We start from the raw sequence: 27,488 nt of genomic DNA, 5'->3' as shown, positions 1-27,488 counted from the left end.
GGTGGAACACCAAAAACCTTTCCAAGGGCCGGCAGTTTATTGAACCTGTTCCACAAATAATACTGACCACAGACGCATCTCTCACGGGATGGGGAGCGCATTTACAAAGTCACACAGTACAAGGTACGTGGACAATGAAACAAAAAGCACTCCACATAAATTATCTGGAGTTACTAGCAATCTTTCATGCTCTAAAATCATTTCAACATTACCTATCAAACAAAGCTCTACTAGTCCGGACGGACAATATGACAGCACTCTATTACATTCAAAAGCAAGGAGGGACACATTCCCTACTGCTCTCCCAGCTGGCGCAGAGCATTTGGAGATGGGCCATCCCTCAAAACATTTTTCTGTTAGCAGAACATCTACCAGAAGTTCACAATCAATTGGCAGATCTGTTAAGTCATCAGAGGCAACAGATACACGAATGGGAGCTTCATCCTCAAGTTCTTCAGCCATTTTTCCAAACGTGGGGACAACCAGACATAGATCTGTTTGCCACACACCGCAACTCCAAATGCCCAAGCTTCGCTGCCAGATACCCACACCCATTATCCAAAGGCAATGCAGTATGGATGAACTGGTCAAACAAATTTGCGTACGCTTTTCCACCTCTCCCACTAATTCCATTAGTGCTACGCAAGCTACGGCAACATTCTCTCACATTGATTCTCATAGCACCAACGTGGGCGAGACAACCATGGTACACAACGCTACTACAGCTCTCTGTAGTACCACATCACAAACTAAAGCTCTCCCCACATCTACTAACACAGAACCATGGAGAGATTATGCATCCAGACCCAATGCAGCTCAATCTAGCGATTTGGCTCCTGAGGTCTTAGAGTTAGGATATCTGAATTTACCTCCCGAATGCATGAAAGTCATTAAAGAGGCAAGGCGTCCTACCACTAGAGCATGCTATGCAGCCAAATGGAAAATATTTGTTGTCTATTGCACAAATAACAACGTTAACCCCTTAGATGTTTCTATACAAAACATCATATGCTATCTTTTACATCTACAAAGATCTAATTTTGCGTACTCCTCAATCAGACTACATCTTGCTGCTATAGCAGCATATCTCTAAAACAGACCACATTTGTCATTGTTTATGTACCTGCAATCAAAGCGTTTATGGAAGGGCTTAAACAAATAATTCCTTGCAGAATGCCACCTTCTCCAGTATGGAATTTAAATATTGTTCTCACAAGACTTATGGGTCCATCCTTTGAACCATTGCATAAGTGTGAGTTACAGTTTCTTACAAGGAAAGTTGCTTTTTTAGTAGCTCACTAAGAAGAGTGAGTGAGATACAGGCATTAACAATTCAAGAACCATTTATACAACTTCATTATAAAAGTGGTTCTCAAAACAAATCCAACGTTTATGCCAAAGGTCATTTCGCCGTTCCATCGCAACCAATCAATTGAGTTGCCATTATTTTTCCACAACCGCAAACGGTTGAAGAAAGAGCTCTGCACACACTAGATGTAAAAAGTGCAATTCTATACTACATCGATAGGACAAAACTATTTTGTAAGACTAAACAACTGTTTGTGTTTTTTTAACCTCCACTTAAAGGCAATCCTATTTCTAAATCAGGCATTGCTAGATGGATTGTTAAGTGTATTTAAATTTGTAACCAAAAAGCAATACGCACTCTATCCATTCCTCCTATGGCTCATTCTACCCATAAGTTAGGAGCATCTATGGCATTCTTAGGAAACCTACCATTAGATGATATCTGTAAAGCAGCTACATGGTCTACTACGCACTCATTTACAAAACACTACCGTGTAGATGTGCAGGCAAAACAACAAGCAAGTGTGGGCCAGGCTGTACTAAAAACATTATTTCAAACTACTGCAACAGATGTGGGTGACCGCCGCTAAGGGAGAAACTGCTGTGGAATCTATGCAACAGTGTGTGGTCTGCAGCCCATATGCCTCGAACGGAAAATGCTACTTACCAGTATGCATCTGTTCTTGGCATGTAGGGCTGCAGAGCCGCACACGCCCACCCGCCTCCCCAGCTACCTATATCTGTTCCAGTATTATCTTATTTAGATACACACTACATTGTCATCCCTATCTGTAATGATACAACTCCATCATTTGCCCAATGGCGAAAACAATCTGAGGATGGAGTCGATGCCCATGCGCACAACTGTCTAAGGGAATATTTACCTACCAGACATAGACTCTTCCAAGACAACAACAAAGTGTAATCATCCGGGCCCACCACCAGATGGTGATCTACTGCAAAAGTGTGTGGCTCTGCAGCCCTACATGCCAGGAACAGATGCATACTGTTAAGTAGCATTTTCCTTCCTTTGGCAAGTTCATAAGTTGACTTTCTCAGGAGTTGGTAAAGTTTGTGTCCTTGGCAAGAATTGAAATAATGACATGGAGTTTAGACTTTGTCCAGTATGGCGCAAGCGCCTCCAGCAAGTGGGTAGGGATTTCAGTCACCCTCCAACGCCCAAATACGAACTAATAATAAAGTCAAAGAAAAACATATTAGAACACAGAAATAAATGATTCACTGTATACCGCTTATGCCTACTCTAATCCTAATTAATTACATCTTTAGCATTAGGCATTTAGTAAAGACTTGCAAGGGTTAGTAGCAGCTTATCACGCGCGTTATCATGTGAGTCTAAGCGGCCATTTTAGAAGCAATAGCGCAGCTGCAAAGTTTCCCACCAAGTGAACGTAGATGCAGTAGACGCATGCGCAGAGACTTTCCCGTGTTTTGGCAGCCATTTTAATGACATTTCAGGTTACTGATTAATAGACAAGTATGCCAGCTTCCCCTGAATATGTAATAATGAAAGAAATGTAATATTAGTATTTACGTACAGATTGGTTACATTATTAAATGCTATTCGACAGGATTGATTTCAAACAAGTTTCTTTATTTACGAACCCTTCCTCCATCAAAAGTCTTACCTAGGGGTTGATCTTTCAATCTGTGTGATGCACAGCGGTCCATGCGAACAACTCCTCTCACTTATTTCAGATGTCAACAGTGTTAAGAAAGCAGTAGCACTGAGAAAACCCGTTTAGACTAAAAAGTAAGATTAAAGTGCCAGCCCTATATCACAACCATGTGTACAATCTGTATGACACCCGGACGTCCAAGCAAAATTAAAGACATGAGGCGTTTGGCAAATAGTTGGCTTAATCAAACACTTTGGCTGGGACACAACTTCAGAAACGGGTGTTCGGCGGTCTCAAAGAACAATTGTTCTGAACACAGTTTTATACATTTTCCTGGGCATCATAAAACAATATCAGCATTCCTTTTTAGGTAAAAGAATATAGGCAGTTGTCTTTGTGTCGTAAAAAAGGTCCCTGAGAACAAATGCGGGTGGGGTGCGACCTTGCGTGGACACAATGACAACCAATGGGTTACACGTCCAGATGTCCAACATGATGGGTGCATGATCACTCCATCTACTGTGTGTGTTGTGTTCTAATTGGCTGAGGGTCCCGAACTACATGTGGTGTCATGTGTTCCCTGCATGGCCCCTTGTAGTTTTACCAATATCAGCCTAATTGCGCATGTTGTAGGCCTTATTTTCTTTTGCGCATGTTACTAAAAACATGCTTTCCTTTGTGCCACATTGTACCTTCAAACGAAACCTGCATATGTTTTCGCGTTCTGTTCTTTTCCTGGGATTTAGTCTGAGCACCACCCACAAGGTCAAACAATGTTACTTGTTATTCGTTCTAGCCAGACTCTAGCACCTGCACATAACACAAGAATACAGCTGTTGTTTATGTGCACATGGCCTAGCATATAGTCGAGTACATGAGCTTCAAAGAGAAACATGGAGAGAGAGTTCTTAGACAAGAGCACTGCGTCTGCTGAGATGTAGAGAATCCATCTGTGTATGCTAAGGTACGGGAGTTAGGGTACTCTGTCCTATAAACTGAAAGGGATTTTCATAATATGTTGATTATTAACCATGCTGACAGTATTTTTATTATTTGTTTGTTTTCTAATTGTAGCAAGTAAGCGGCATTTCAGAGCTCGATAGTTTGAATACATATTCTTCTTTTTCCTCATGGCTTCTTACTATTTCATTGTGGACAAGTACGAGTGAGAAAGCAAAAGGGTGTGTCCTGATACTGCGATTCCAGAGATGGTCTAGAGTGCTGTGTTCTGGGGGTGCCAATTCACATGTTTCTCTAGTATGTATAGGAGTTCAAGTTAGGCACTCGGCTCATAGATAATGAGGTTGCATGGAGATTCTGTCCCCAAGTACTGATGTTCTATTGTCCCAAGCATAGTTTTGTTCTAGAGCAGATTCCCTGCAACATTGGCATCTGACTTTATGGTGTTCTAGGAACAAACACACCCCTCCTGCCATGTGTGCTCTATTGGGGCAAATCTCCCTGAACCATTGTGGTGTCGCAGCGACCATCTGTGGGATTGATCTGAGTTTCCTGTTCACACGTTTGTTTGTCGGCTACGTGACACCCCACCTGTGACCTGTCCACCAGGAATCGCAGACCCAGGCCTCGGAGCTTGCGGTACCACGTACTTCTGAGTCAGGATTGATGGAGAGTTCATAAACGGTGAATTAGAAAAAAAGAGATGCAGTTTCATTTCTCTACACAAGTTTCATTGTGCACATCAGCACTGATTTTTCTAATATCAACATTAATACAGTGTACTGACAGATATAGTAAACCATGGAGTAACTGTCACTCTGTACCACCTCATACAGTGTACTGACTAGTACAGTATACCTTCTAGTAGCTCTGTCACTTGGTTACATCTAATACAGTTGACTGACTAATGCACTATACCTTTCTAGTAGTTTCGGTGCTATATTCCATCTAATACACTGTACTGAATAGTCCAGTATACCTTCTAATAGTTCTGTCATTCTGTACTATCTAATGCAGTGTACTGACTAGTACAGCACACCTTAGAGTATGTATCACTCTGTACCATCTAATACAGAGCACTGATGAGTACAGCATACCTTAGAGTATCTGCGTCACTCTGTACCATCTAATGCAGTGTACGGACTAGTACAGTAAGCCTACTAGTAGCTCTGTTACTCTGAACCATTTAATGCAGTGTACTGACTAGTATAGTATACCTCCTCATAGATCTTAGCTCTGTCACTCTGTACCATCTAATGCAGTGTACTGAGTAGTGCAGTATACCTTCTAGTAGCTATGTCAGTCTGTACTATCTAATACAGTGTACTGACTAGTACAATATATCATGGAGTAGCTCAGTTACTCTGTACCATCTGATACAGTGTACTCACCAATACAGTATACCTTTTAATAGCTCTGTTGCTCGTTTACATCAAATGCAGTGTACTGACTAGCACAGTATACCTGTTGTAGGAAAGTGCCTCTGACATGGTTAACCCCCCACGTTTTGCCTAACGTCTGATGTAATTTCAACTGTAAGTGCACTGAATCACTGCTGACCAGGTTTCCAGTGCCAGATCTCATTTTTTCTAAAACTGTACCACGATTGGCACACATTCTGTTGCCTTTGTAAGCCCCAGTAAAAGATACTCCCAGTACCCAGGGCATAAGGACAGAAGAAGGTCTCCTAAGGACCCCTCACCCAGATCCGGTGGTGCTATCACTGGCCGAGTGCCAAGGTGCAGGGTAAACCAATGAGACGACATGGCACACAGCCCTATGAGCCATGCCAACCCCACACTGCACAAGATATAGGTAAGCATGCCCTACTGCAGGCCTTTTTGCCCTAAGGCTGTGTGCACTATACACTATGAGAGGGCCCACCAGCATGAGCAGATTAGGCCCCACAATATCCACTCCATGCTGGCAATTGCAAGTGAACAGGGAAGCCATAGAGAATACATGGGCTGGATACTCGTCAACACAAAGTATCGAGCTTCGTGATGGCTTCACTGATTTCTAAGATGTTTGGTACCTAACATCTTGTCTTAATAACTCTGTGCTGATGCCAGTATTGGATTTATTAATACATTCACACAGGAGACCCTACCAGAGGGTCCTCTGAAACCTACCAAACACCTGTGTTGTCCCTGGCTTGTTTTAGCCAGCCTGCCATCACCAAACTTGTTTCTGGAACCCTGGGTAGAAATCCAGAGCTCTCCAAATCCATAACCAGTGCCTGTTCTGGGCGGAGGTGGTCACACCTTATCCCCCTTCATGATCTGCCTTGGCGAACTGGAAACTTTAAAGGACAAGCAGCCTTTAAACCCTGCCCCCAGCTTCTGCTGTTAGAAGCAGATTGCCTCCCCGTAGTCTTGCTCCACTTTTGGCAACATAGGATGTGGGTCTACCTTCACCCTGAACCACCCCTCAGGTGAAGCAGATGAGGTAGACCCCACTCTTTACTATCCAACCTTTTGTCAATGGAGATGTTAGCCAATTAGAAGTCAGGTATGCCCACCCCCACTTAGGGTGATCATATAGAGGTTGTAGATACCGTACAGGTAGATATACCATTAGATACTTCCTGGCTTATTGACTGACGCTAGAAACAGCCCCACTCCAGAGAGCTGTACCCTCTTGCCGGTGAGTCAGATGGCATACTGCAGCAACATTGGCATGGCCTCCTACTCCATGACAGTCTGCTCTGCATCACATCTGTGAGCAGCCCGATGCTAGTGAACTTCAAACTCCTTGGCGAAATTCTCCTTCCAGTGACGGGAAGGGTATCTGAGTCAGCAGTCCTCCACTATCCTAATCTACACTGCTTTCCAGCAACTGTGACCGCTCGGTTGGCGATGTTCAGCATCCATTGACCTACAGAGATATGCTGTTGGAGGCCAATATGGTAGCTGTGTTGGTGGTCTACTGAACTCTATTCAAACCATAAGGTTCTTTTGCTTTTTCTGACGACTGCAATAGTAAATATCTGAAGGTATCAACAGCCGAGGGCCCAGATACCAAAAATATTGCATACTTTGAACAGCACTTCATTTTCTCTCTGTGATTGAAAGCCTACAAAGTATTTGTTCAAGTATCGAACTGTATAAAGTACTTTTCCGATTTAAAGTCTTGCTTATCAAACAATATATAAAGATCAGTGTTAGTTTTATACAAATTAGTCTCGTACATATTCTAGATTGTGTGTCTCATTGATTGTCTCTGTGAGTACAACAAATGCTTTACACTGTCCTCTGATAAGCCTAAATGCTCACCCACTCTACCACAAAAAGAGAGATAGTATTATCTACGTACAGCCTCTATCTTCCTCTTGGGATACCTTGCACTCTCTACACAGTGTACTTCATTTTAGTACACTGTACAGACAGGCAGTATTTTACACCTGCTAATAGCTCGGTCATTCTGAACCCTTCATTATAGTACACTGACTAGCACAGTTTACTTTGGAGTAGCTCTGTTACTCTACATCCTCTAACACAGCGTACTGATTAGTATAGCATAGCTTGGAGTAGCTCTGTCACTCTGTACCATCGAATGCAGTGTACTGACTTTTATAGTACACTTTGGTGTAGCTCTGATACTCAGTACCATCTAATGAATTGTACTGATTAGTACGGTATACCATGGAGTAGCCCTGAAACTCTGTGCCATCTAATACAATGTGCGGACTAGTACGAGATACATTGGAGTAGTTGTGTCACTCTGTACCTTCTAATGAAGTGTACTGACTAGTACGGTATAGTTTGGAATAGCCCTGCCACTTTGTACCATCTAGTAGTGTACTGAGTAGTATAGTACACCTCGGAGTAGCTCAGTTACTCCTTACCTTTTAATACAGTGGACTTATTAGTACAGTATAGGAAACATCTTTTACCCCACAGTCTTAACAATGACATGCCTTTACAACGCAGTCCCTACCCCGACCACGCATTCCTGTACCACTGAAGTCGATACAATGACTTGTTTTAGGAAATGCCGTGTTGGACTGGTGTTGGATATTAAGTCCAACACCTTCTCTACTGATGCACAAACTGGAGTTGGAATAGTAATTGATACTATTCCCAAGTGCAAAGCCCCCCTAACGACTTGCATGGTAAATTAATGAGTGGTAACATTGCAGTCGGGGTAGTGACTACATCTCTGCCTTTCTGTACTATCTAATGCATTATACTGACAAGTAATGTATACCTTCTAGTAGGTCTGTCATTCCATGTCTTCTAATACAGTGTACTGACTTGTAAAGTATGCCTTTTAATAGTTCTGCCATTCTGTGCCATCTACTACAGTATACTGCTTATTACAGTATACTGTGGAGTAACTCAACCATTCTGTACCCTCTATTAAAGTGGAAGGATTAGTACAGTACACCTTCTAGAAGGTCTGTCACTCCATTCGATCTAATACATTCTACTGACTAGTACAGTATGCCTTCTAATTGTTCTGTCATTCTGTACCCTCTAGCACAGTGTACTGACTAGCACAGTCTACCTTGGAGTTGCTCTATTGTTCTGTACCATGTATTATAGTGTACATACTAGTACAGTATACCTTCTAGTGGCGCTGTCACTATATGCCCACTAACACAGAATATTGACTAGTACAGTATACCTTCTAATAGCTCTGGCACTCTATTCCATCTGATACAGTGTACTCACTAGTATAGTATACCTTCTAATACCTCCGTCATTCTACACAATGTAATACAGTGTACTGACTAGTACTGTATACCTGGAAGTAGCTCTGTCCCTCTGTATCATCTAGTGCAGTGTACTGGCTAATACAGTATACCTTGTAGTAGCTGTCAGCTACTCTGTACCATTTCATACAGTGTACTGACCAGTACAGCATACCATTTAGTAGCTCTGTCACTCGGTTATATCTAATACAGTGTACTGACTTATAAAGTTTACCTTCTAGTAGCTTTGGCACACTGCCCCATATAATACAATGCATTGAGTAGTACTGCTACTGTGTACCTTCTAATAACTCTGTCATGCTGTACCATATAATGCAGTGTACTGACTAGTAAAGCATACATTGGAGTAGCTCTGCCACTCTGTACCATTTAGTGGAGTGTACTGACTAGTACAGTATACCTGTTAACAGCTCTGTCACCATGTACCACCTAGTACAGTGTACTGACTAGTGCAGTATATCTTGTAGTAGCTCTGGCATTCTGTACCATCTAATACAGTGTACTGACTAGTACAGTATACCTTCTAGTAACATTGTCACTCCATGCAATCTAACAAAGTTTACTGATTAGTACAGAATATTTTCTAGTAGCTTTGTAGTTACATCTAATGCAGTGGACTGACAAGTACAGTTTACCTTCTAATTGTTCCGTCACTCCGTACCATTTGTTACAGTGTACAGACTACTACAGTACACCTTGGAGTAGCTGTTAGTTACTCTGTACCTTCTAATACAGTGCACTGACTAGTACAGCATACCCTGGAGGGCCTCTGTCGCTCTGTACAATATCATATAGTGTAATGAATAATGCACTATACCTTCTAGTAGCTCTGCTACTCGTTACCATCCAATGCAGTGTACTGAGTAGTACTGTAATACCTTTGAGTAGCTCTGGTAATCTGTGTCATGAAATGCAGTGTACTGAATAGTATGGCATATCTTTGAGTAGCTCTGTCACTCTGTATAATATAACGCAGTTGTCTGACTAGTACAGTACACATCTAGTACATGTGTGACTGTATGTGTGACTGTACCAATGTAGCGTACTGACTAGTACTGTATACCTTGTAGTAGCTCTGTCACTCTGTGCCATCTAAGGCAGTGTACTGTCTAATGCTGAATACATTCTAGTAGTTCTCTTATTCTGTACCATCCATTACACAGTGCTCACTTATACAATATACCTTAGACTAACTCTGTTACTCTGTACTATCTAATGCAGTGTACCTGCAAGTACAGTATGCCTCTAGTAGCTCCTGGTGTGGCCCGTGCAGGTAAGAGCGGTGGGGCCGGGTGGGTGGGATTCGACAGACTACCACAAGGAAAACTTAAATTTTAAAACAATTAAAATGTACGTTTACCTTCTAGTCATCTCTCAAATCGCCCCTCCCACCCCCCTCCACCGACAGCTCCTACCTGCACGGGCCATGCCTGAGTAGCTCTGTCACTCTGTCGTCTAATGCAGTGCACTGTATAGTACAGTACACCTTCTAATAGCTCTCTCACTCTGTGCTATCTAATGCAGCATGATCACTAGTAGAGCAAACTTCTAGTAGTTCTGTTACTGTTTACCATCCAATGGAGTGTACTGATTACTACTGTATGCCTTGGAGTGTCCACCTATCAGCCGACCTCGATCTCCTCGGCATTGCTCTTGGAGTCAGTTGCCTGCGTTTGGGTCTTTGCCTCTTCGTCCACGCTCAATGGCTCTGTCGTGGTATCGCCGTAGTCCACTTCTACAGGGATGGATGAGTTTTTCGATGGCAAGGCCTTAGGTACTTACTCATCTCAATCCTTCGTCATACAACCATCCTGTTCACCAGTCCATGTCAGCTCGCACTCCGAAGCCTAACGTGCCTTGTTTTGTAGTCCGCTGGAGTAGAATTCAATCGTTTTTCAGTATAATAGAGGGTTTGTGAGCGAAGCGTTAGGAACTCGCGTCTGCCATGTTGGCTGGCTAGCCACTCCCCCCATTGGAGTGGCTTTGTTGCTCTGTAACATCTAATGCAGTGTACTGACTAGTAAAGTATACTTTCGAGTAGCTCTGTCACTCTGTACCTTCTAATGCAGTGTACTGGCTATTACAGTACACCTCTAGTAGCTCTATCAAGCTGAATCATCTGAGGCAGTGTACTGATTAGTACAGTATAACTTCTGGTAGCTCTGTCCCTCTGTAGCATCTAAGAGAGTGCACTAATTAGTACTGTATACCTTGGAGTAGCTCAGTCACTCTGTGGTATCTAATGCAGTGTACTGACCAGTACCAAATACCTTCTAGAACCTCTCTTACTGTTCAAAATCTAATATAGAGTACTGACTAGTAGAGTACGCCTTGGAATAACTCTCCTACTCTGTATGATCTAATGCAGTGCACTGAGTGGTACAGTAAACCTTCTACTAGTTCTGTCACACTTTACCATCTAATACAGTATACTGGCTAGTACAGTACATCTTTTTGCAGCTGTGTCACTCTGTACCATCTAATGCAGTGGACTGAGTAGTACAGTATTACTTAGAGTAACTCTGTTACTCTGTACCATCTAATACAGTGTACTGACTAGGACAGTATACATTGGAGCAGCTCTATTACTCACTCTGTACCATCTAAAACAGTGTATTGAATAGTACAGAATACCTTCTAGTAGCCCTGCTACTCTGCACAATCCAATGCAATGTACTGCGTAGGCTGTATACCTCCTAGTAGCTCCATCTGAGTAGTACAGTATTCCTTATAGTAACTATGTTACTCTGTACCATCTAATACAGTGTACTGATTAGTACAGTGGACTTCCTAGTAGTTCTCTTACTCTGTACTATCCAATGCAGTGTAGTGACTAGTACAGTATATCTTTGAGTAACTCTGTACCATCTAATTCAGTGTACTGACTAGTAATGTATAGCTTCTAGTTGCCCTGTTACTCTGCACCATCCAATGCAGTTTACTGACTAGTACTGTATATTTTCTAATAGCTCTCTTAGTCTGTACAATCTAATATAGAGTACTGAGGAGTAGGGCATACCTTGGAGTATGTCTGTCGCTCTGTGCCATGTAGTGCAGTATACTGACTAGTACTGTTTACCTTCTAGTAGTTCTGACACTTTGTACCATCTAATACAGTGTACTGACCAGTACTGTTTTCCTTGTAGTAGCTCTCACACTGTACAATCTAATCCAGTGTACTGACTAGTACAGTATACGTTGTAGTTGCTTTGTTACTCTGTACCATCTAATACAGGGTACTGACTAGTACAGCATACTTTGTAGTTGCTAGTACAGTGTCCTACCTGCTGCAGTGTTCAGTCTAATGTGGTGTTATGTTGTATGCTGTATGGTGCAGTGTAGTGAGTAATGCAGTGCGCACTGTGTGTGTGTGTGTGTGTGTGTGTAATATGCTGCTTGATGAAGTGTGATGTTAAGTAGAATTTTCTGTCTATTAGTGCTGTTTGGTGTAGCGTGTGCTGTAGATGCATGCGCGCTGCAGTTTAGTGACAGCGAAGAGCGTGTGTAGTATGGTGCGTGGTGCAGTGTAGTGGGCAGTAGAATGTCCTCTCTATGTAGTGCTGTTTAGTGTAGTGTGTGCTCTGGATGAATACTCGCTTTAGTGTAGTAAGCGCTCTAGTGCTGCGCGCTTTAGTGTAGTGAGCAGTCTACTTCCGCATGCTCCTTCAGTATGTGGTGTAAATTAATCACATGTAAAACAGAAGCAGTAATTACAGCCTTACTTTGTGTCATTAAATCTCTAATTGTGAATCTCTTCTCTGCAGTGATGGTGACTCTGAATCCTTTCACGGCTCATCCAAAGCTCTACCTGTCTGAGGAGCGGAGACGTGTGAGAGACACGGGCATAGCACAGACCCTGCCGGACACCCCCAAGAGATTCACCCACTACTGCTCCTGTGTGCTGGGGAGCGAGGGGTTCACCTCCGGCAGACATTACTGGGAGGTGCAGCTGCTGCAGGAGGGGACAGGGCGGAATGTGGGGGTCGCAGCAGAGTCTGTGAACAGGAACGGAAACTTCACATGGTCACCCGAGGGGGGAGTCTGGGCTGTGGAGGGGTTGGGGGGTCAGTACAAGGCTCTCAGCTCCCCTGAGACCCCTCTGTCACCTCGTGATAAGCCCCTGAAGCTGGGGGTGTATCTGGACTACGAGGGGGGCGGCTGTCCCTGTACAATGCTGACTCCATGGAGCTTCTCTACTCCTTCCCGCAGGCCCCCTTCACACAGAGGCTCTTCCCATTCTTCTGTCTCTGGGGAGCAGAGCTGAGGCTGGTGTGAGCCCCCCCTCCCCCCCAACTGTCATCCACGGTTTAAACTCCAACATTCAAAGGAATCTTCAAACACCAACATTCAAAGAACCTTCTTCTCAATGACTCTCTCACCTGTTTCCATGACAACCAGAAGCCTCACCTGAAACTATGTATCTCTTTTCCTTGTACATTTTTAAAACATGGGCAGACAATGTTTGCCATGTGAATCATGCACCAAACCGCCTGTAACATATGATAAAGTCTTGCAGAATTAAACAAGCATTGGCATAACCAATAATTCTCGCCTTTAAGACCGTATAAATCTTTAGCCAGAGCTATTGGCTTTTGCAATGTTTCTAAGGTTTGTTGTAGAGCAGTGTGGCTGCTGTGCTCCATACTGCAAACCTGGTGTTTAGTGCAGTGACGTGGGGCAGTGGCATGGTGTGGTGTGTTGTTATAAGGTGTGTGTTGGTGGGATGCATGTGGGTAGTGTGCTGGGGTGCATGTGGGTGGCATATGCATCTTTACAACACAAATCACCAACTGTAATTAGACTAGTAATGCTTGTCTGCAAACTATTGAAAGGGCAATAAGGGTAAATGTAATATGCAGGCCCCATTCGTCACTCTAACATGTTTATAATAGTAAAATATCGATTGAAAACAACAAAACTACCGGCCTGTTGGTAACTCTTACGTTTACTGTTTGTGTTTCCAAATTGTTAAATCCCTAACCACTTCGATTGCCTGCAATTTCCCAGAACCCACAGTCACTCATTGCAATGATCTAGCAACGTTTTTTTTTAAATCTCTGAAATTTACTGTTCCCTATAAAGTACAATGAATACACCAAATTCTACCCCAAAGAGAAAGACTCTGGACTCACCCACCGTTTGCCTCACAACCCCCCCCTCCCCATTACAAAATAAACTCTTCCAACACTTTTTAGTAAAGTGAAATCTAGTTCCACTGTAGAACCAGTATCTCCCTACATACTCCTTCAAGGATACAGCCACTAGATACAACTTCCTTCTCTCTCACACAGCAACCTTAATCGTCAAAGTTACATTTACTTTTTATTGTCGCCTGAAAACCTCGGAACACACAAGGAAATGTTTTTTGCAGCAGGCATCTTAATCCTCTGTGAAACTTTAGAATAAGCGGAAACAGCCATTGAATAAAACTCAGATCTGTCTCCGGCAGGAACCTTAATTTTCAAAGTTAACTTTACATTTTTATTGTTGCCTCAAAATCTCAGCATACACAAGAACATGTTCTTTGCAGCAGCCATCTTAATCCTCTGCGCTACTTTAGCATCAGTGGAAACAGCCACTTGATAAAACTCTGATCTCTCTTCAGCAGGAATATTAATCGCCAAAGTTACCTTTACATTTTTATTATTGCCTGAAAACCTACAGACACACAAGGACATGTTCTTTACAGCAGGCATCTTCATCCTTTGCGCTACTTGAACACGAGTCGAAACAGCCTCAATATAATACTTCCAATCTCTCTCTCACAGAAAGATTATTTGCCAAGGTTACCTTAACATTTTTATTGTTGCCTAAAAACCTCTGGACACATAAGGACATGCTCTTTGTAGCAGGAATCTTAATCCACTGTGTCACTTTAACATGAGTCAAAACAGCCACTAGATAAAACTCTAATGTCTCTCTCCAGCAGGAACTTTAATCGCCAAAGTTACCTTTACATTTTTATTATTGCCTGGAAACCTCTGAACACACAAGAACATGTTCTTTGCAGCAGGCATCTTATTCCTCTGCGCTACTTAGCATCAATGGAAACAGCCACTTGATAAAAGTCCAATCTCTCTCCAGCTGGAACATTGATAGTCAAAATTACCTTTACATTTTATTATTGCATAAAACTCCCATCTCTCTCCAGCATAAACATTAAACGCCCAAGTAACCTTAAACATTTGTTCCTCAAAACCTCTGCACACACAGAAACATGTTCCTTGCAGCTGGCATCTTAATCCTCTGCGCTACTTTAGCATGAGTTGAAATAGCCACTAGATAAAACTTCCATTTCTCTAGAGCAGGAACATTAATCGTCAACTAACTTTACATTTCTATTGTTACCTAAAAACTTAGGAAACACAAGGACATGTTCTTTGCAGTAGGCACCTTAATCCTCTGCGCTACTTTAACATGAGTGGAAACAGCCACTAGATAAAACTCCCAACTCTCTAGAGCAGGAACATTAATCGCCAAAGTCAACTTTACATTTTTATTGTTGCCTGAAAACCGCTGAACACACACGGACATGTTCTTTGCTGCAGGCATCTTACTCCTCTGCGCTACTTTAGCATGAGTGGAAACAGCCACTAGATACAACTTCCGATCTCTCTCCCACCGAAACATTAATTGCTGAACTTACCTTTACATTTTTATTGTCGCCTGAAACCCTCTCGATACACATGGACATGTTCTTTGCAGTAGGCATCTGAATCCTCTGTGATCCTTTAGCATCAGTGGAAACAGCCACATGATAAAACTTCCATTTCCGTCCTTCAGGAACCTTAATCGCCAAAGTTACCTGTACATTTTTATGGTTGCCTGAAAACCTCTGAACACACAAGAGCATGTTCTTTGCCGTAGGTATCTTAATCCTCTGCGCTACTGCAGCATGAGTGGAAATAGCCACTAGATAAAACTTCCATCACTTTCCCGCAGGAACTTTAATCGCCAAAGTTACTTTTTCATTTTTATTGTTGCCTGAAAACCTCTGAACAAACAAGGACATGTTCTTTGCCGCAGGCATCTTATTCCTCTGCGCTACATAAGCATGAGTGGAAACAGGCACTAGATAAAACTTCCATCTCTTTCCCGCAGGAACTTTAATCGCCAAAGTTACTGTTACATTTTTATTGTTGCTTGAAAACCTCTGAACACACAAGGACATGTTCTTTTCAGCAGGCATCTTAATCCTCTGTGCTACTTTAGCATCACTAAAAACAGCCACTAAATGAAACTCCTATCTCTCTTCAGCAGGAACATTAACGTCAAAGTTTCCATTACATTTTTATTGTCGCCTGCAAATGTATGAGCACACAATGACATGTTCTTTGCAGCAGGCATCTGAATCCTCTGCACTACTTTAGCATGAGTGGAAACAGCACTACATAAAACTCTGATCTCTCTCCCGCAGACACATTATTTGCCAAGGTTAACTTTACATTTTTATTGTCACCTCAAAACCTCTGAACACACGAGGAAATGTTCTTTGCAGCAGGCATCCTCTGCAAAACTTTAGCTTGAGTGGAAACAGCCACTGGATAAAACTCTGATCTGCCTCCTGAAGGAACATTAATTTACAAAGTTAACTTTACATTTTTATTGTTGCCTCAAAACTCAGGACACACAAGAGCATGTTCTTTGCAGCAGGCATCTTAACCTTCTGCTCTACTTTAACACGAGTCGAATCAGCCTCAAGATAAAACTTCCTATCTCTCTCTCAAAGAAACATTATTTGCCATGGTTACCTTTACATTTTTATTCTTGCTTGAAAACCTCTGGACACACAAGAACATGTTCTTTGCAGCAGGCATCTTACTCTACTGCGCTACTTTAGCATCAATGGAAACAGCCACTGGATAAAACTACCATCTCTCTCCAGCTGGAACATTGATAGCCACAGTTATCTTTACATTTTTATTATTGCATAAAACTCCCATCTCTCTCCAGCATAAACATTAATCGCTAAAGATATTGTCACATTTTTATTGTAGCCTTAAAACCTCTAAACACACAAGGACATGTTCTTTGCAGAAGGCATCTTAATCCTCTGTGCTACTTTAGTATGAGTGGAAACAGCCACTAGACAAAACTCCCATCTCTCTCCTGCAGGAACATTAATGGCTAAAGTTACCATCACATTTTTATTGTAGCCTGAAAACCTCTGAATTCACAAGGAAATGTTTTTTTGCAGCAGGCATCTTAATCCTCTGTGCTACTTTGGGATCAGTGGAAACAGATACTTGACTTCCAACTTCCAATCTCTCTCCAGCAGGAGTATTACTCGCCAAAATTACCTTTACATTTTTATTGATGCTTGAAAACCTCTGAAGACACAAGAGCATGTTCTTTGCAGCAGGTATCTACATCCTCTGCATCACTTTAACATGAGTCGAAACAGCAACAAAATAAAACGCTAATCTCTCTCTCCACCAGGAACCTTAATAGCCATAGTTACATTTACATTTTTATTGTTGCCTGAAAACCTTGAAACCCACCAGGACATATTCTTTTCAGCAGGCATCTTAATCCTCTGTGCTACTTCAGCATGAGTGGAAACAGAAACTAGATAAAACTCCCATCTCTCTCCCGCAGCAACATTATTTGCCAAAGTTACCTTTACATTTCTATTATTGTATAAAACTCCCATCCCTCTGGAGCATAAACAATAATCGCTAAAATTACCTTCACATTTTTATTGTTGCCTGAAAACCTCTGAACACAGAAATACATGTTCTTTGCAGCAGTCATCTTAATCCTCTGAGCTACTTTAGTATGAGTTGGAACAGCCACTAAATAAAACTTACGTCTCTTTCCCGCAGGAACATTAATCGCCATAGTTACCTTTACATTTTTATTGTTGCCTGAAAACCTATGGACACACAACAATATGTTCTTTGCAGCAGGCATCTTAATCCTCTGTAAAACTTTAGCATGAGTGGAAACAGCCACTAGGTAAAACTCCGATTTCTCTCCTGCAGGAACATTAATTGCCAAAGTTACCTTAACATTTTTATTGTCGTCTGAAAATGTCTTAAAACATAAGTAAATGTTCTTTGCAGGCATCTTAACCCTATGAGGTACTTTAGCATGAGTGAAAACAGCCACTATATAAAACTCTGAACTATTGCTAAAGTTACCTTTACATTTTTATTTTTGCTTGAAAACCTCTGATCACACAAGGACATGTTTTTTGCAGCAGGCATCTTAATCTTCTGCGCTACTTTAGCATGAGTGGAAACAGCCACTGGATAAAACATCCGATCTCTCTCCCACAGAAACATTAATTGCCAAGGTTACCTTTACATTTTTATTGTCACCTGAAAACCTCTCAATACACAAAGACATGTTCTTTGCAGCAGGCATCTCAATCCTCTGCAGTCCTTTAGCATCAGTGGAAACAGCCACTAGATACAACTTCCATTTCCGTCTTGCAGGAACCTTAATCGCCAAAGTTACGTTTCTATTTTTTATTTTGCCTCGAAACCTCTGAACACACAACAACAAGTTCTTTGCAGCAGGTATCTTAATCCTCTGCGCTACTTCAGCATGAGTGGAAACAGCCACTAGATAAAACTCCCATCTCTCTCCAGCAGGAACATTTATGTCCAAAGTTACCTTTACATTTTTATTGTTGCCTGGAAACCTAAGTACACAAAACGATATGTTATTTGCAGCAGGCTTCTTAATCCTCTGTAAAACTTTAGCATGAGTGGAAACAGCCACTGGATAAAACTCCCATCTCTCTCCAGCAGGAACATTTATGTCCAAAGTTACCTTTACATTTTTATTGTCGCCTGGAAACCTAAGTACACAAAACGATATGTTCTTTGCAGCAGGCATCTTAATCCTCTGTAAAACTTTAGCATGAGTGGAAACAGCCACTGGATAAAACTCGGATCTGTCTTCTGCAGGAACATGAATCGCTAAATTTACCTGCACATTTTTATTGTTGTTTGAAAACCTCTGGACACACAAGGACATGTTCTCTGCAGCAGACATCTTAATATTCTGCGCTGCTTTAGCATCAGTGGAAACAGCAACTAGATAAAACTTACTTCTTTTTCCCGCAGGAACCTTAATCGCCAAAGTTTTATTGTTGCCTGAAAACTTCTGAACAAAAATAGATATGTTCTTTGCAGCAGGGCTCTTAATCCTCTGCGTCACTTGAACATAAGTCGGAACAGCCACTAGATAAAACTCTAATGTATCTCTCCAGTAGTACTTTTAATTGCTAAAGTCACATTCACATTTTTATTGTTGCCTGAAAACCTCTGGACACACAAGGATATGTTCTTTGCAGCATGCATCTTAATCTTCTGCGCTAGTTTAGCATAAGTGGAAACAGCCACTAGATAAAACTTCCTTCTTTTTCCTGCAGGAACATTAATCGTCAAAGATACCTATACATTTTTATTGTTGCCTGAAAACCTCTGGACACACAAGAATATGTTCTTTGCAGCAGGCATCTTAATCCTCTGCGCTACTTTAGCATCACTGGAAACAGCCACTGAATTAAACTCCCATCTCTCTCCTGCAGGAACATTTATCTCAAAGTTACCTTTACATTGTTATTGTTGCCTGAAAACCTATGGACACACAAGGACATGTTCTTTGCAGGAGGCATCTTGATCTTCTGTGCTACTTTAGCATGAGCAGAAACAGCTACTGGAATAAACTCTGATCTGTCTCCTGCAGGAACATTCATTTCCAAAGTTAACTTTACGTTTTTATTGTTGCCTTAAAATTTCAGGACACACAACAACATGTTCTTTGCAGCAGGCATCTTAATTCTCTGTGTTACTTTAGCATCAGTGGAAACAGCCACTAGATCAAATTCAGATCTCTCTAAAGCAGGAACGTTAATGGCCAAAGTTACCTTCACATTTTTATTGTTGCCTAAATACCTTTAAACACACATGGACATGTTATTTGTAGCATGCATCTTAATCCTCTGCGCTACTTCAGCATGAGTGGGTACAGCCACTAGATAAAACTCCCATCTCTCTCCAGCAGGAACCTTTATCGCCAAAGTTAACCTTACATTTTTATTGTTGCCTGAAAACCTCTGAACACACAGTGATATATTCTTTGCAGCAGGCATCTTAATCCTGTGCTTCTCTTTAACATGTGTCGTAACAGCCACTAGATAAAACTCTAATGTTTCTCTCCAGCAGGAACATTAATCGCCAAATTTACCTTTACATTTTCATTATTGCATAAAACTCTCATGTCTCCTCAGGATGTACGTTGTTACAACGCATGCTTTTAGCACGCATGCTGTAACAACGCAAGTTTTAAAACGCATTCCATGACAACGCATTACACTAAGGGGTGTTGGATAGTGAATATTTTAATTTACTATTCCAACACCAGTCCCCGTGGACACTAGGGAAAGTGTTGGATAGTAAATTAAAACAATTCCCTATCCTAGAGCGCCCCCCAGTGTAATGTGTTGTAATGGAATGCGTTTTAAAGTCTGCGTTGTAATAGCACTGCGTGCTAAAAGTTGCGTCGTAAACGACGTTTCCCGTCTCTTCAGCTTAAACATTAATCGCAAAAGTCACCTTCACATCTTTATTGTTGCCGGAAAACCTCTGGACACACATGGAAATATTCTTTGCAGCAGCCATCTTAATCTTCTGCGCTACTTTAGCATAAGTGGGAACAACCACTAGATAAAACGTCCTCCTTTTTCTCGCAGGCACTTTAATCGCCAATGTTACCTTTACATTTTTATTGTTGCCTGAAAACCTCTGAACACACAGTGATATATTCTTTGCAGCAGGCATCTTAATCCTCTGTGTCTCTTTAACATGAGTCGTAACAGCCACTGGATAAAACTCCAGTGTCTCTCTCCAGCATGAACCTTAATTGCCAAATTTACCTTTACATTTTCATTAGTGCATAAAACTCTCATGTCTCTTCAGCATAAACATTAATCGTTAAGGTCACTGTCACATCTTTATTGTTGCCGGAATACCTCTGAACACAAAAGGAAATGTTCTTTGCAGCAGGTATCTTAATCTTCTGTGCTACTTTAGCATGAGTGGAAACAGCCACTAGATAAAACGTCCTTCTTTTTCCCGCAGGAACATTAATCGCCAAAGTTTCCTTTACATTTTTATTGTCGCCTGAAAACATCTGAACACGCATGGACATGTTCTTTGCAGCAGCCATCTTAATCCTCTGTACTACTTTAGCATCAGTTGAAACAGCAACTAGATAAAATTCCCATCTCTCGCCAGCAGGAACATTAATCGCCAAAGATACTTTTACATTTTTATTCTTGCCTAAAAACCTCTCAACACACAAGGATATTTCCTTTGCAGCAGGCATCCTAATCCTCTGCAATACTTTAACATGACTGGAAACAGCCACTAGATAAAACTTCCTTTTCTTTTCTGCAGGAACATTAATCGCCAAAGTAAGCTTTACATTTTTATTGTTGCCTGAAAACCTCTGGACACACAAGGACATGTTATTTGCAGCCGGCATCTTAATCCTTGGTGCTTGTGTATCATGAGGGGAAACAGCCACTAGATAAATCTTCCTTCTTTTTCTCGCAGGAACATTAATCGCCAAAGTTACCTTTACATTTTTATTGTTGCCTGACAACGTCTGAACACACGAGGACATGTTCTTTGCAGCAGGCATCTTAATCCTCTGCGCTTCTTTATCCTGCACAGGGAGGGTGACCTGCTCTTTTTGCAACCGCCTCAACCTCTAGTGTGCAGCTGCTCTGTTACTGCTGGGTTCGCTCTGCTCCTTCATGTGGTGGGTGACGGCTTCATTGTTTATGCAGCTCATTTTACTGTTGGTCTGTGACTCCCCTCCATTTTGTGCTCCCCTCTCGCTCCACTCGTAACTGGTGGTTTTTCACAAGAAGGTCTTTTAAATCCCATAATAGTCATATTCACAAGACACTCGTAATAAAATTCTCTGTGGAAAGGGAGGTAGGACTGCCTCTATCACTTTCTGTTTGACCGTGGGCTCCCCTCCATTATGTGTGCCCCTCTCTTTTCACTTTCACTAGTGGTTTCACAAGATGGCCTCTTTATTCCCACAGTAGTCATGGACACAAGACACTACTGATAATAACCTCTAAGGAAACAGAAGTTGGACTGACTTTTTGCTACTTGATCAAAGACTACAAATTGGGACAATGATAAAAAATAAAAAAAATTATTCTTACTCAAATTGGTGTCGATGTTGTGTACTCGATGTTGATGTTTTTTTATGTTAATTGTATTTTTAGCACTATCCCATTACCTGTTTGGATATTTTTAATACTCTGACTTTACCTACGTGCCTACATTGGATGTTTTTTTCTGTTTTTTTTACTCAGACTTTACCTTTCTACACTTACTCAGCTTGATCTTTCCCCCTTTGAGTATCTCCTTATCCAGAACCTCGCCCCATATTGCGCTTTTCCTTTGCATCCATCCTTGTCCTGCCTCCATCCTGTTCTTTCCTCCATTCTTACGGTACATCGCACAATGTCTTCTCCAAAGCCCCCGCGCCCTTACCTCCTGATCCTGCCCTCTCTACACATGGCTCTAACTCTTGGAGCAATTCATATCCATCCAACCTTTCCAAATACGCTAAGAAAATTTCAAACACAAATTACTGAAGCTTCACCCTGAAACACTATTAGGTGATACCTACCACAGCCTCTCTCGTCCAATGAAAACTGATTTTATTTTCCACTCCAAACGCACCACTAAATAGAAAAACACTTTCCTTCTCCACCTTCCTATCACCAAATCTATCAAAATCCCATACGGAATAAAACTGTTTATTATCTCTTCACCTGCCTTCAAGGGGGAAAACGATATTTCCATATTCAGAACAGGCAACATCCTCATTCAAGCATCTGATATCCACCTCAACATTTTTGACAGACATTTCAGCACCTTGGCCTATCAAATCTACCATTCGACTCATAATCCCTCAATAACTCAACTGCCCTGCACCCATGAGTCTTTACCCTCTACCTCCGTTCAGGCCCTCCTCCTCCTCGCCATCTCTTCTACTCCTCGCCTGCCTCCCTTTGGGACTCCCTCCGCACTTGCTTCCATGTCTAATTCTCCGGCTCCTACTCTTAACATTGATCGAACCCCATCTGTCCCAGCCATCATCCTTGACTCTCCCTCGCACTCCTTTCTTACTCATTTGCTTCCTCTTGGGTTTCATACTTCTCTCCCCTCTAGGTCTAATTCTCTGACGCCCATTCTAATCAATGACCGATCCCCTACTCTCCCTTCCCTCTTCCCAGATGCTCCCTCCTACTCTCTTCCTACGCACTCTCCTCCTGTGAGATCACCTTATGCACTCTCCTCTTTGTAGAATTCTCTGAATTCTAATAACTTCTGTCCTAAGCAATTTGATGTGGTTTACCTCTGTATCCCGTGACGCTCTCATCTCTAACATTGACTTGATCTCCCTGACCATCATCGTCCCCATTGACTGGTCCGACCACAATCTCATTCTGTTCGAAATCTTAACCAGCGCCTTCTCTCCACATATGTTAACAAAAAACCTAGGATATGGTCCAGAAACCTTAAACAAGTCCCTCAAAGTGAACTCAAGTCTAAACTTCAAACTCAACTTCAACTTATCCCTCTCTCCCAGAACGCTAATGAGCTGACTGATCATTTCATTAAGGCCATTGACGATGCCCTGGATCAAGTCGCCCCACTCGAACTTAAACAAGAAAGGACAACCCAATCAAAATCTTGGTTCAATCCCGAACTTAATCAGAAAAGAAGACAACTCCGACTATCTGAAAGATCTTGGAGACAACACCCCTCGCCCTCTCACCCCACCCTCCTCTAAGAAGACAACTCCGACTATCTGAAAAATCATGGAGACAACTCCCCTCTCCCTTTCATCCCGCCCACCTCAAAGAAGACAACTTTGATTATCTTAAAGATCTTGGAAACAACACCCCTCACCCTCTCATCCCACCCTCCTCAGATCTACTAGATCAACCTATAAGAAGCACATCTTCACTGAACAGGCTTCTTTCTTTCGGGCACAACTTGATCGTGCCAAAAACAGGCCCAGAGAACTCTTCAACATACTCAGAAGATAACCTTCATCATCTACCCCTCCAGAGCTGACAGCCTCAATTGAAAGATGTGAGGAAATTGCCAAATTATTTTCGGAAAAAGTTATCAATTGATCAATCCTTAAACACAACTCTGGCCCCTCCCAGCCCCCAATGAGACATTGACTTTCCTCCGCTCTCGACACCATCCCTCCCACCTAATCCGCCCACTCAACTACCCTCTCCTACTATTTATGGTGACTTTCTTTCCAACTTGCAACTATAAAATAATGTCTCCTGGTCTAATTTCCATCCTATGAATGAGCTTAAAGTCTTTAATATCATTACGAAATTAAAGCTGACCTCGCACCAGTGGTAACGAAACTTGAGGGGGGCACCCTGCAGAATACGTGGAAGGGGGCCCTCTGGTTGACCTCTTCATGTAAGGCTTCCACACAGTACATGTCTTGGGGAGTGGGGGAGGTAGGCAAAAGGTCTGCCTGCTCCACTGTCCGCAGGTCTGCTTCCTCAAGGGTTGTGGTCTGTGGTTTTGGTGACAGATTATGCGCTTCGAGTCTCTCTCCATCACTTCCACTCTATCACTCACTCTCTTCTGTTTGTGTCTCCATCACACAATATCCCATCTCTCTCCATCACTCATTCTCTATCACTCACTCTCTTGTGTGTCTCCATCACATAATATCCTGTCTCTCTCCATCACTCATTCTCTATCACTCACTCTCCTCCCTGGGGGTCTCAATCACAGATAACCTGTCTCTCTCCCTCCTTCACTCTGTTGCTCTATCACTCACTCTCCTCCCTGTGTGTCTCCATCAGACAACCTCATCTGTGTACATTTCTAACTCTTCCTCTCTATCACTCACTCTCTTCACTCACCTCCCTGTGACTTCATCATATAATATCCACTTTGTATCTCTCATCACTCATTCACTATCACTTACTCTCCTCGGTGTGTGTCTCCATCATACAACATCCTTGTGGTCTCCCTCTCCCCATTATTCTCTATCACTAACTCTCTCTTCCCTGTGGGTCTCAATCACACAATAACCTGTCTCTCTCCCTCCTTCACTCAGTTGCTCTATCACTCACTCTCCTCCCTGCGTGTCTCCATCAGACAATCTCCATCACTTCACCCCATCACTCACTCTCTTCTGTTTGTGTCTCCATCACACAATATCCTGTCTCTCTCCATCACTCATTCTCTATCACTCACTCTCCTCCTTGTGGGTCTCAATCACACAATAACCTGTCTCTCTCCCTCCTTCACTCTGCTGCTCTATCACTCACTCTCCTCCCTGTGTGTCTCCATCAGACAATCTCATCTGTGTACATCTGCAACTCTTCCTCACTCACTCTCTTCACTCACCTCCCTGTGACTTCATCATATAATATCCATTTTGTATCTCTCATCACTCATTCTCTATCACTCACTCTCCTCGGTGTGTGTCTCCATCATACAATATCCTCGTTGTCTCTTTCTCCCCATTACTCTCTATCACTCACTCTCCTCCCTGTGTGTCTCCATCAGATTATCTTCAAGTCTCTCTCCATATCTTCCACTCTATCACTCACTCTCTGTGTGTCTCGATCACACAATATTGTCGTTGTCTCTCTATTCATCACTCCCTCTCATAACTCAGTCTCCTCCCTGCGTGTCTCCAGACATTCTCCTCTGTGTCTGTCTCCATCACTACCCCTCTATCACTCACTCTCCTCCCTGTGTGTCTCCATCAGACAATCTCCATCACTTTGCCCCATCACTCACTCGCTTCTGTTTGTGTCTCCATCGCACAATATCCTGTCTCTCTCCATCACTCATTCTCTATCACTCACTCTCCTCCCTGTGTCTCCATCATATAATATCCTTTGTCTCGCTCATCACTCATTCTCTATCACTCACTCTCCTCTGTGTGTGTCTCCATCACACAATATCCTCACTGTCTATGTTTATCACTCACTCTCCTTTGTGTGTTTCTCCATCATATAATATTGCCCATATCTCTATTCACCACTGCCTCTCTTCACTCAGTCTCCACCCTGTGTCTCCATCACATAATATCCTCTTTATCTCCCTCATCACTCATTCTCTATCACTCACTCTCCTAGCTGTATGTCTCCATCATACAAGATCCACATTGTCTCTCTCCCTCCATCACTCTGTTGTTCTATCACTCACTCTCCTCCCTGTGTGACACCATCAGACAATCTCCTCTGTGTCTGTCTCCATCACCTCCTCTCTATCGCTCACTCTCTTCACTCACTCTCCTCCCTGTATCTCCATCATATAATATCCTCTTTGTCTCTCTCATCACTCATTCTCTATCACTCACTCTACTCTCCATGAGTCTCCATTAGATGATGCCCTTCGAGTCTCTCCATCACTTCCACTCTATCACTCACTCTCCTGTGTGTCTCCATCACAAAATATCCTCGCTGTCTCTCTCCATCAATCATTATCTATCACTCACTCTCCTCTGTGCGTGTCTCCATCAGACAATATTGTCGTTGTCTCTATAACTCTCCTCCCTGTGTCTCCATCATATATTATCTTCTTTGTCTCTTTCATCGCTCACTCTTTATCACTCACTCTCCTCACTGTGTCTCCATCTTATATTATCCTCTTTGTCTCTCTCATCGCTCACTCTTTATCACTCACTCTCCTCCCTGCGTGTCTCCATCAGATCATCTCCTTCGAGTCTCTCCATCACTTCCTTTTTATAACGCACTCTCTATCCTGTTTCTTGCTTTGTCGTTTCCTTCCCCCTTTATCTTTATCTCTCACTCTTTTCTTTCCGTTCTTAACAACACAAAGGTCTCTTCTCCACCACTTATGTCCACTCATGTCCCCATCATTCTCTTTCTCTGTTGCTGCATCTCTCTGTTCATCACTCCCTCTAGTCCATCTCCTCCACCCACCCTGAATTCACTCATCTTTTTCTCGATCAATTCCTCTCACACTCCCTGTTTGTCTCCATCCATCCCTCTCCGTCTCTCTTTCTGAGTCCCTCACTTCTCCTTTTTCTCTCTCCGTCCCAATTTTTTGGTGCCCTCGCCCCTGCAGTCTTTTATGTAATTCCCTCTATCTGTAGTCTTATTCCCTCATCTCTTTCTTCGTCCTGTACCCTCTCTCATCAGTGCCATCTCTTCTATTTGTTTCTCCTTCATCCTCTCTTGGGTGTCGACTTTTATTTCAATTCAATTCAAAGAAGTCTTTATTCCATTAATACGTCATAAAAGACATACATTACAATATACACAAAAGTATAAAATTTGTATAGAACTAGATAAAAACATCTAAGACCATATTAAATCACATACACAGGCTTCTTATGAACAAATATAAAGTTTAACAATAAAAGACATAGATTACCACAATAACACAAGTCATTTTGGGCAACACAAAAGCTGGGAAGCAAAGAATAACTTTAAACCCCTAATTTTGGTTTGATGAACCTGGTTCTAAGAATCCAAGCCCATCCTAAGTATTTTGCTACACCTGCTACAATTAATGGGGACAGGTTAGTTTTTAAAATTCTACAGGCAATAACGGCAGAGCGAGTACCTAGGCTTCTACAAACCGGACTTAACCATTTGGCTCTAGGTGCAACATACAGGGGACAGACAAACAAAAAGTAGTTTAAACTTTCACCCTGGCCAGGGCAGTTTGGACAGTGCCCAGTCCCACCAGAGCCCCACTTTTTGGTAAACTCCCTTAAAGGCAGCGAACCGCATCTGAACTGGTGGAATAATTTGCGATCCAGGGGCTTTGTTATGATGTCCCAATATT

General features: G+C 42.3%; 1 protein-coding gene across 1 annotated transcript in view; it reads left to right on the top strand.

Moving 5' to 3' along the window:
* The window catches only part of LOC147711641 (E3 ubiquitin-protein ligase TRIM39-like), a 579,589-nt gene extending 562,436 nt beyond the window's left edge, over positions 1 to 17,153 (top strand). The window contains exon 11 of the mRNA XM_086922302.1: positions 12,390 to 17,153. Coding sequence (XP_086778428.1) covers positions 12,392 to 12,889 — 498 coding nt within the window. The 5' untranslated portion in view covers positions 12,390 to 12,391 and the 3' untranslated portion in view covers positions 12,890 to 17,153. The remainder of the gene's footprint in view (positions 1 to 12,389) is intronic.
* Positions 17,154 to 27,488: the final 10,335 nt, after the last annotated feature.

Source organism: Lissotriton vulgaris, chromosome 5, assembly GCF_964263255.1.
Source record: "Lissotriton vulgaris chromosome 5, aLisVul1.2, whole genome shotgun sequence".
NCBI lineage: Eukaryota > Metazoa > Chordata > Amphibia > Caudata > Salamandridae > Lissotriton > Lissotriton vulgaris.
This window is presented reverse-complemented; position numbering and strand designations above follow the sequence as displayed.